This window comes from Rutilus rutilus (genome assembly GCF_951802725.1).
Source record: "Rutilus rutilus genome assembly, chromosome: 21".
Taxonomy (NCBI): domain Eukaryota; kingdom Metazoa; phylum Chordata; class Actinopteri; order Cypriniformes; family Leuciscidae; genus Rutilus; species Rutilus rutilus.
The window spans coordinates 12930915-12942338 of NC_140226.1; the positions used below are offsets into that span (position 1 = coordinate 12930915).

An 11424-nucleotide genomic window follows, 5' to 3' on the forward strand; every position below is an offset into this window, starting at 1 on the left:
ACTCTAGAATGAATAAAGAAATTATGAATACAGAAAATATTCAGCAGGAAGGTTAGCCTACAAATGCTTTTCATAACCCATACCGGCGGAGAGTGATTCAAAGATATAGGTCAGAATCTTTTCATTATAGTTTTGAATATAATAGATCGAGTGGTCTTTCCAGTACAATAATAACTTATTCATAGTGCATCACGGTAACATGTCAGCCTACTCAGTTACAGAGTTGTTAGAGGAACGATTAGCCTCCTGATAGGAGTATCAGAATGAGCAAAGGTCTGCAGAGTCTGAAGTTCTGCCAGCAAAACAAACCCTTATTTCATTTATCAGTCTAGTGGGTATTATTTTCATGCTTAATTTCATTGAATTGATTCAATTCACATAATATAGCATGGGTGACACAATGGGTTTTCGTGTGTGTGTGTTTTTTTTAATCCCCTCATATGAAGTTATCAAAATGTCCCTGAAATTCACTTCCAGGAGGGAAATGTTGGCACTTAAAAAGTTTGAATAGCATTGAAAATTCTTCATATTCTAAGTTACTTCTATATATTCTATACCATTATTTTTGCATAGTCCCTTCGCCTTCATATTGCTCCCAAACAACAGATGTCACTCACTACACATCTTTCCATCTGTATCGTAGCGAGCGAATAATTCACCACGGTAACCGTCGCGTCCATTGGGCGTCATCGTGCCCAGTGTTTTCAAAATGGAGAGGTTGACAAGCACATCGAGAGCGTGCAACAGCGACTTATGAATGCTGATTTATTTTGATCGCGCAGAGAAAATAACGCAAAGACATGAAGTCAGATGTGGAGGAGTTGATGCCCAGACTTCTGCCCGTGGAGTCCTGCGACGCAGATGAATATAATTTAAACGAACCGCCCAGAAACCCACAAGAATATCTCAGACAGGTCCAGTAAGTCATTCTGCATCTTCATTCTTCAATATTATATCTTTTCAATGTAGACGCAAGTAGAACTTTATTTATATAAGCACCAGGTTTACTTATTATAATGCACAGTTTAGATCATTAATATAATTTAAATACAACTTGCAAAAAAAAAAAACAAACAAAAAAAAACAGATGCTTTCTTTCTGTGTTTATTTGGTTTTGCATATGATGATTTAGATTTTATTCTATTATTTTTCTTATTTTTGCTCCTTCGGTACGTAGAGTACTTAATATTTGTGTTTGTATTTAACTCTGAGTCCATCTTGTATTGAATAGATACATAATAATCACTGCAATTATGATCCAATCATAGACTCTTAAGTATTTGTCTATTTAAATCCAAACAGTGACTTTTTGTTTTTGACAGGGAAGAGGATATTTCTTATAAGATATAATATTTTAAATAATTATTTTTCAGATGCAACTGTATGTTTTTTGTTTTTGTTTTTTTACAGTGAGCATTATATTTTTACAGGAAGGAAGCGTCTCTGTTCCCAGATGTTGTTGTGGCACAAATTGATCCAAAGAAGCTGAAGAAGAAACAATCTGTAAATGTATCTGTGAGTGAGACGAGTAAACAGTCTACAAGTATGGTAGTATGTTGTAAATCTTATGTGTGTAATAATTATTTTGCATATTTTATTTCACAGATCACAGGTTGTCTGGCCGCACCTCAAGGTTTCTCTCCTAGCTTGAAATGGCAGCAGCAAGAAGTCAGCAAATTTTCAGAAATCAGACAGGTGTTCAATTTTAACTGCATTGGTTACTTTTACTTGTACTCATCTAGCATTTGTTTGTCAAGTATCGTCAATTGCTTTCTTGTTTTCAGAGCGTTAACAAGCATCGTCAGCATTGGCAAGCTCAGTTTTTGGATGATAATGTTGTCATGGTAAGACAATTAATATGTGGACAGAAGTTTAAAATGAAAAAGGTGTTGTTGTTTTTTAAATAAAATTAAAAAAGCAAATACTTCTCCCCCCTTTAGCCCAAAACTGAAGATGAGGATGGATGGAGGAGGTTCTGCTTGGGTGAGAATGTTTGTCTTGACATTCAGCTGAAAAAAGAAGACAACGTTAACCCGGGTCTTGATTATGTCAAGGTACTAATTCCGCCTTTATCAGATTATCAACACATTTCAGCATGAATGGATTACATGAAGTAGATTATCACACCATGAGCATTCTGTCATGATTTGATGTTCTTGAATCCCTTTTTATCAGACTGGTTTCCCTCCTTTCCTGAGCATTGTCAGCAAACTAAACCAGGTAACTGTCATTCGATTGCAGCTGTGATGATTATTCACATATAAATCACGTATTAATTGAATATTTAATTGTCGTTTCATTTCTATTCTCTGTTCAGTCAACCATCTCTGCGGTGCTTGAGTATTTAATCATTTGGTTTGAGGAGAGAGACTTTGTACCACAGTTGGTGAGTTCAATTGCTCCAGTTTGTCATATCCATATGCATCAGGACCTGTCTTTGATATTGTTCTTTTGAGAAATGTTTAACGAATTTTTTGTCTTTAAAGTCACCATGAAACAGAAGTTGCGATAGTCTTTTCTTTCCTATTCTGACGTACTCTACTTAAGTAAATCTTTCAAGTATCTGTACTTTACTGGAGTACTTTTATTTTGAGAAACTTTTACTTCACTACATTCCACAGCATAATACCGTACTTTTACTTTTACTACATTTCATTAAAACATATCGTTACTCGTTATTTTGAACTGAAGAAATTGTCAGGCGCTCCGAGACGCAATAGCAGTGTCTGATTCGTGAACGACCTGATTCTTTTCAATGAACCTGTTAAATCGGTTCGCTAATCGCACCAAACTATCCATTTACAAATTGGACTGTTCTCGAGTAAACAACTCACCGATTCAATGATCCATTCAGTCTCCAGTTAACTGAGTTTACAAGTCTGACTCAAAATGAGCCGAGAACTCGGAGATCCTCTGAGTTTGAGAGTACACGCGACCAAAGGCGTGAAAGGTAAGTTACAAATGACGAATTTTAGGATTTATTTTTGTAAATGAAAATCATATTTAGGTCACTACACTCAGTTGTTTGTAAACTAAATCTGCTGTAAAAGGGTGAGCTGTAATGCTTGAATGTGGGCATGTCTATATCACCATCTCAACTGTGTAGATTTTAAGTAAAAAACAACAACAAAACATAACATTAAAATAATACAAATATTGCACTTGCATTCTTCCCCGCCATTTCAAATTATATAAAAGTAGTATGTTTGCATAGCGTTCATTTTAAAATGTTATGCATTTATCCCTATGTGATGTCTGTCTTTATTATTTGTCAACACACAATACATATTATGTATCTGCATCCACTAATCACTAATCATCCACTAATCTGACTATTGCTGGCAACTGACAATTCATAATGATGTTAACCCAGCATTCCCCCTCTCCCAGGTATTTTGAGCAGTAAGATTATAGAAAATATATAATATAAAATTAATGTAAAAGTATATGAAATTACAAAATAAACATTCATTGATCAGTACTTTTTACTTTGAATACTTAAGTACATTAAAAATCAAGTACCTTGTAGTCAAGTACTTGATTTGTGTATTTTGGCCTCCACTGCATATATCTGAGTAAAACAGCCTCTTGAACAAGAAAAAAATATAGGGCGGGACTCGATTTTGTCCATCAGAAATTGATTGGATTGTTGTGGTTTTCTATTGGTCGATCTCAGGTGAGTGACAGGTAGCCCCGCCCTCGCACCAGTGAACACGTCATCAGAGAAGAGTGGAAGTTATTTTGATTAAAGATCACGTGTGCATGAATTTAAAAATAATGATGTGCACAAATAAATCATTTATAATAAATACTGCAATGTTCCATAAAAAAAACAGGAATTTTGATTTCATGGTGACTTTAATAGATTGCATGAACACCATGTTTTCCTTTAAAATGTAAAGGTATTATTAAACTGTATTTAACTCAGTTTATCTGTACATTGCATTCACTAACATTTATCTCCACAGGGCAGATGGCTATATGCATTACTAGCGTGCCTTGAGAAGCCGCTGCTTCCCGAAGCACATTCCCTTATCAGAGAGTTGGCAAGACGCTGCTCAACAGTGCGTGCCAATCTGGTAAACACCTTTTGGTTTGCTCTGAATTAAAAACTGAAGTGTCACTATTTTCTCCCTTGCTTCCATTGCAGTTGCGCCAGTGAAGGCTTGTTTGTTGACAGCCTAAAATAGGTTGTCTAAAATAGACTGAATATTTTTCTCTTCCAGGAGAGCAAAGATGATGATCGTTTGTCAGCTCTTAACTTGATGATCTGTATTGTTGCCAGGTAACTGACATGTACTGTTATAACCAGATTTAGGGTTCCCTGAAATGTGTGCAGGTGTTCTTATGAAGTATAATCACAATTCTTTCTGTTAAAGGTATTTTGAGCAAAATGATTTGGCTGACAAAGACTGAGAAACAGATGGAAGAGGCTTTGCGAAGAAAATTCATGTGAATCGGAGCAACTATGAGAGATATTTTGGAGATTTTGTAGAATAGAGAAAGACTATTTTGCCAAATTCCATTTAATCCTGTGTAATATTAAAGTAGACCTGTTACAACTACAAATGACTGTCATTTTGAATCATTGGTATTATCAAATAAAAGGTCATTTTTGACATAAAATGCAAACACAAATTTGGCTTCTTGGTATTTCTTTGTCATGGTGTTGTTGTCCAAAACCATGCAAAGAACTAACAAATAATCATCCAATTTTTATTGAAAATGTAATGAAAATGAAAGAAATGTCCCTTGCAAAAAAAAATTTGTTAAATAGCTAATTAAAATAAAATATATATCTCTTTCAAAAAGTGTATGACACTTTAAGAATGGTTCTGTAATTGTAATTATTTTTTGATGTTATTATTGACTTGGAAAATATTTATGCTTTGAATTCAGTTCAATTTTCTCACACAAGTAAATTATTAGCATTTATTTAAATGAGTGAAAATAAAAAAAAAGATAACTAAATGTTATAGAAGTGATATGCAAGAGAGATCATGAGAGATTTCTTAAGAAACTACTTGGTCAAAATGAATAATAAAGAAACAAAATAATATATAGTTAGCTCATTTATGGGGTTTCTTGCATATTTGTAATATTTTTCATGATTGAAAAATCTTGGGACCTTTGTCACTGTTATCAGCCATATTTGAAAATCTGAGAAAATGTTGCAATGAAGGGTAAACAGTATCTATTACAGACCGAAAACTATTTGTATCTCGACGATGATCCTGTCAATCACATTATCGGCTCTTGCGCGCCACCTGTGTGTGGGGTTTCGATATGCAGGAACGCCCATGTGGTCATGTGATCAGTGCTACTCGCCTTCATTGAGCCGAGCGCGCGCACGACGCTCCACGCGCAGCTGCTGGAAAACGAAGAGCAAGATGGCGGTGGCCGTTCGAAGTTTGCAAGACCAGCTGGAAAAAGCCAAGGAAAGCTTAAAGAGCGTGGACGAAAATATTCGAAAACTAACCGGCAGAGATCCGGGTGAACTGAGGTATTACTTGATGAAAGCGTTTTAATCAGTAACGTTTATTTGGTGGAAAATAAGCCAGGGCCTGTTAGCAAGCTAAGATTGTGGCTAGCGCACAAGCTAAAGTATCACATGTGATACATTTCAGCGATTAAATCATCGACATATTACTCTGATTAGTCTTTATTTTTGTGCAATGATCTCTCAGAGCTATCTTAATCACATAAGCCCCATAAATAATTATGCTGGAGAGCAAGCGTCATATCTGTTTGCAAGCAGTGATACGCAGTATAAAATAGATTCTGTATAATGAAGGCTGGTTGTAAATCTGGCCTTAGTAACGTGTTAATTAGATAAAAAATGAGGTTCTCTTCGAAGATTGGTCCTTAGAGTTTAACTACTTGCATTTGAAATTAGTAAAGGTTATACATTAGTCCTGCAAGGACTTCCTGCTTTCTTTTTGTTTGAATGGCAAGTGATGTGTGTTTCTGGCTTTTCATCCAAATCTTTGGAGACCCAACACAGTATCGTAATGTGTTATCCTACAAAAGTAACAAAATGTCTTCTGGATGCTCTAACCCTGTTTATTTCTTATTGAAACTGGACGAGGGAGGTATTGTCTTTATTTTAATATCCAATAGGCTTTATTATTTACGTGACAGACTTGAACGTGGTTTGGTACGTGTCAGAGCATCATGGGGCGGGTCATTCTTTAGGACCGTTAAAACCTATGGTTCACACACACAAAACTTGTGGTGAAAGTGATTCCAAAGGTATCGTTTCTCTATGCCATTATAGTTTTGGTGTGGACTCTGCTATTATTTTATATTTAGAACTATTTTTATTGTTATAGGCCTTTATTCTAGAATGCGTTTAATTTGACACAAATCTATCTAGTGCAATATTAGTCATCAATAAAGTGCAACAGTGCCCACTTTTTTTCCAGCAGCTTTGGTTCCAGAAGTGGTTTTTCCAATTTCTTTTTCCCCCCATTGTGATATTAGTTATAAACCAAACTAACCAGCTACGAGGTGAATCTCAACATTAGAACCTTTGAAGCAAAAAGACAAAACAGTACTAGACTGTACATTTAACTATATATATATATATATATATATATATATATATATATATATATTATTCAGCGCTTCATTTGAGTGAGTGAGTGTTATTTTGCCGCAGTTTGCTGCTTGTTTCTTTGATTTGAAATTTATTAGCAGAATCATTGCTAGCTAATGTAGTTTTCACCAGGATTTCCGCTGTTAAACATGATTATTTGAAGTTGAAATAATGTGACCTGACAGATTCAACAAAAGTATGTATGTACCATTTATTAAACTTGTTGACCACAGTAAGTCTGTCTTTAAAGGTTTACAAGTTATTGTTCAAATTCAATTTACCTATGAAGAAAGAGAATTTTTACTTCCCGAACATGCCAGTTGCACTCTATAGTTTTGCTAAATTTTTGCAGAAGATACTGTATCTGCTACTTTATAATTTTTTTTCCTATACTAGCATGACAGTTAGCTTTGAGGCTTAAAGGTTACAAAACAATATTGTGATTTTAATGGGGTCTGAAATTAGACAAGGTTTTGTTTATTGCAATGTGCAAAATACATTGTGGTTGGCTTTAATTCATGTTGCATTTTTTTTATCCTTAATTATTTTTTTTCTCATGGTTTGATTAGTATTCTTTGTGCTGAATGTAATGAATTTGTGCCAAAGTATCATAGAATATGAGTGAATGTAGCAAAAGCAAAGCGGTTTCTCTTCCATTTTAAAGGTCGCTTTTTCTGTTTTCTGTGTCCTTTGCTTGTCAGTTAATGTCCACTGACCTAGTGATTGTGAAGCTTACATTGTTTCTAAGCAAGAAGTTGCACAGTCATAGTTGAGGTTAAATTTGCTGTTCTTTTATTTAAAGCTGTGCTTATTAACTGTGCATCTTGTAACTTTTGCCTTTTCTAGACCGGGTCAAAATAGGAGGCTGACCATCCCAGGCCCAGGTGGAGGTAGGGGGCGTGGAATCAATTTGCTGAGGTAAGAATCTGTTCTTTTCTTGGTAACTGCTTGTAATAAGTACATGTTGGATTTGTCCTTTAATTTCTGTCAACCCCTCTCAGGCGTGGACTCTCAGATAGCGGCGTAGGACCCCCAGCCAAACAGAGGGACATCGAAGGGGCACTCTTGAGGTGAGATCTCTCAGCAATTACCTTATTTCTGGATATGTTATTAATGTTCATGTTTGCAGGTTTCCAAAATGTATTTACAAATTGTCTGTCAAACTAGGCTGGCGGGGGATCAGCGAGCCAGGAGAGATTCACGCCATGACAGCGACGCTGAGGATGATGACGATGTCAAAAAAGTATGCAGACCACATTTGTCCCCTCTCCCACCTCCCCCATTTAGATTTGTCCCCTTATTGAATCATGTTTTTGTCTTCTATCTATAGCCAGCGTTGCAGTCATCTGTGGTTGCTACCTCCAAAGAACGTACGCGCCGAGATCTTATTCAAGATCAGACCATGGACGAGAGAGGAAAGCAGAGGTACTGCTTTTGTTTTGGGCAATGCCTGCAAAGTTTTTTATCATTTATTTCCTTGGTTTTCCACTGCAAATTTTCTTGAATTAATTTACAAATTATTTTATCTCATTCAGAAACCGGCGCATGTTTGGCCTATTGATGGGAACATTGCAGAAGTTTAAACAGGAGTCTACTGTGTCCACAGATCGGGTAGACACATGCTTTGAATTTTGTACTAGGTCTTTTTTAAAAAAAATTTATGTTTTGTCCTTTTGTTTGGTTCCTTTGAGTCTATTTTCTGATAAATTTGTCTAGAGCATGGATGTGGAAACTCTGTCCTTGAGGGCAACCCTGATAAAACTCACCTGCCTTTAGCCTTCTAGTAATCCTGAAGACATTGGTTAAGTGTTTCAGGTGTGTTTGATTTGGGTTGGAGAAAAACTCAGCAGGACATTGACCCTCCAGGACCAAGTTCGCCCATCCCTGCATGGTGTAGAATGAAGAATATTTTTTTTCAACGGGTCCTTCAAAGCTGAATAATTTCAATCCACTTTTTGTATTCAGTTCATGCGAATTGCACACAACACTTAGTCAAACTGCATCTGAAACGAAGTGCTGCTTTAATTTTAAAACTTCATGTTTTTTTTTTCCCCCTCCAGTTAAAAAGACGCCAAGAAATTGAGCAGAAATTGGAAGTGCAAGCAGAACAGGAGCGTAAAAAAGTTGAGGGTGAAAGGAGAGAGCTCTTTGAAGAAAGACGTGCCAAACAAACAGAGCTGCGACTTCTGGAGCACAAAGTGGAGCTCGCTCAACTGGTATGCGTCTCAGCTGCAGGGCTCTTTTATTGTATGCTTGCAGACAGTAATTTTTTTTTTTGGATAGACTGTCCTTGGTCTGACTTTTCCATACATGCATTGGTGTTCTCCTGTAATTCCAGCAAGAAGAATGGAATGCACATAATACTAAGCTCATCAAGTTCATTCGCACGAAGACCAAGCCCCCGATCTTCTACCTGCCTGGGCGAATGTGCTCCGCTACTCAAAAGCTCCTGGAGGAGTCTCAGAAAAAATTAAATGGTAAGCTTGTCTTGTTACTTGTTTTCTTTCTCCGTTTTCTTTCTCCATTTTCACAGCTTATATTTTAGATCCTGTTCACACCTGGTATATTTACATTTTACCTGATATTTTCATTGCACCTAAAAAGGTGTTTTAAATACTGTTTGAGGTGTTTAAAAGTAACTTGTGAAATACTACTACCACAAATTTTTTTTTCTCTACTTAAAATAGATATATATGTAATAAATAAATGTATGGATATAATATTTTGTCAAATTTCCAGGTGTGTTTGATGAGAGACGTGAAGCCTTTGCAGAGCAGCTCAACAAAATGGAGGCTCGGCCAAGGCGTCAGTCCCAGAAGACAGGTGACAGAGAAATGGAGGATAGCCGTCGGGCTGAAGAGACGAAGAAAGAAGATCCAGAGGAGGGTAAGGCTGGAGTAGGGCGGACAGGTAACAGGCATGATGTGGAGATTGAGGACGAGGAGGAAGATTTAGTGGAGGTGGAAGCAGAGATTAGAGAGAGGGAGGGGGATCAGGAGCAGGCAGAGGAGAAAGATAAACATGAGGAGAGTGAGAGAAAGGCAGAGGAGGAAGATGAGGAGGAAGAGGATGATGATGATGTGGGAGCGGTTGAGGTTAAGGAAGACGAGGAAGAGCAGATGGAGGTCACGGAAGTTGTGAGGGAGGCTGAGACACAGAGTAAGTTGCAGGTTGAGAGTCCAGAAGCCATAGTTGAAGAGGTAGGTAATGTGAGAAGGGAGGAAGAGCAGGAGACAGAGAATGAGACTCAGCAGGACGTCGTAACGGACTCTCAGCAAACCCCCGAAAGCCACATGGAAACACAGCCTGAAGAGTGTAAAGAGTCTCAACTGGACGTCCCAACTCCTGCTGTGACGCATGACACCAAACAAGATGACACTGCGCCTGAGACCCAACAGCCACAGCTTGAACCTGACCCAGTAGTCCCGTCTCAAGAGCAGAGCCAAGAACCATCAGTCCAACTGCAAGGAGCCAAAGCGGACGCAAAGGAAGCTGGCGAGGAGGCCGATGACGCTCGCGGACGGGCCAAAGTCCGGGAAAAGAAGAGCAAGAGCCGAAGTAGCAGCAGCTCTTCTTCCAGTTCCTCTTCAAGCTCCTCCAGTGGATCCAGCTCTTCTTCTAGTGGCTCCAGCAGCAGTTCCTCTGGCTCCTCCTCGTCGTCTTCCAGTTCCCGCTCCCGCAGCCGCGGCAGGGATAGAGACGGCCGAGACCACAAACGCCGCCGGAGACCGTCGGACAGGGAGCGCAGGAAGAGCGGCAGTGAGAGGGGACACAAGTCCTCCAAAGGCAGCGGACGGGAAAGCAAGGGGTCTAAAGACAAGAACTCCAAACCTGACAGGAAGAGAACGAGTTCAGAAGGAAGAAGGTCCTCCAGAAGCGAGAGAGATCGGAAGTCTGATCGAAAGGATCGACGTTAAGAACATGATGCTTCCAGTCTTGCATAATTTCTTCAAGACCGTCGTGTGGTTACTATAGTTTTTTTGAGGTGCAGTTGCCTTATCGTTTTTGAGTGGGTTTTACATATGAAGTCTCCATCTCCAATGTTTTTTTTTTTTTCTAGTTTTGTCTGGCAACTGGTTATTTCAGTGTATCTCAGAATTTTTAAGATTTATAAACTGCTTTTAAAACCCATCACTCTAAATCTATTGGTTTCATGCTATATCAGACCTTTCACTTTATGACAAAAACAATGCTTGAAATATGCTTCTCTTGCTGATCCACCACGGTGTTGCCAGTTCCCGTTATACAGTAGCCACTGACGTTTTCAGTTATGTGATGCCATACTAACGTGATTTTTTTTTAATTTTTTTTTTTTTACATTGTGAATATGAAGCATCCATTCTGACAGTATCTTACAGTGATTAGGTTCTTTTTCTTGTTGGAGCAAAATTCTCTTTTTTTGTATAAATCATTCATTAACATGGGGAAAAACATTAAAAACAATTTCTCTTCATGATTCTGTTCTTGGTTTTTCATGTTTGCACATGTGTATTTTAAATGGTTTTACACACTTTTAGCATCACTTGAGATTGTGTATGCAGTGACATTACTTTCAGTATTATAACTGGTAAAACAAACATTTATGCTGTTTTATTTTTATTGAACATTAGAATTAACTATTTTAGCCTAAAAGATGTATGCTGTTTTATTTAACATTAGAATTAACTATTTTAGCTTAACAGATTAAGTTATGAGAAACTATTGTTGCATTTAAATGAAACCGTACAATTTAAGAGAAATGCACATTTATTCTTGGTTAATATTTATATTTAAGTTGCTCTATTGTATGCAGCTGTTATTGAGCAACTTCTTAAGCAAAAACTAAA

General features: G+C 37.4%; 2 protein-coding genes across 2 annotated transcripts; both read left to right on the plus strand.

Moving 5' to 3' along the window:
• The first annotated feature begins 666 nt into the window (after positions 1-666).
• gemin2 (gem (nuclear organelle) associated protein 2) lies at positions 667-4562 on the plus strand. The gene is made up of 10 exons (XM_084394130.1): positions 667-919; positions 1431-1515; positions 1606-1695; positions 1785-1844; positions 1941-2054; positions 2176-2220; positions 2318-2386; positions 3969-4079; positions 4227-4285; positions 4380-4562. Exons 1-10 carry the CDS (start codon positions 801-803, stop codon positions 4414-4416), a joined length of 789 nt encoding a protein of 262 aa, XP_084250256.1. The 5' UTR covers positions 667-800; the 3' UTR covers positions 4417-4562.
• Positions 4563-5341: 779 nt separating this feature from the next.
• pnn (pinin, desmosome associated protein) lies at positions 5342-11054 on the plus strand. Its single transcript, XM_084392735.1, has 9 exons — positions 5342-5503; positions 7445-7516; positions 7600-7668; positions 7766-7841; positions 7929-8023; positions 8134-8209; positions 8659-8814; positions 8937-9075; positions 9338-11054. Exons 1-9 carry the CDS (start codon positions 5391-5393, stop codon positions 10513-10515), a joined length of 1974 nt encoding a protein of 657 aa, XP_084248861.1. The 5' UTR covers positions 5342-5390; the 3' UTR covers positions 10516-11054.
• Positions 11055-11424: the final 370 nt, after the last annotated feature.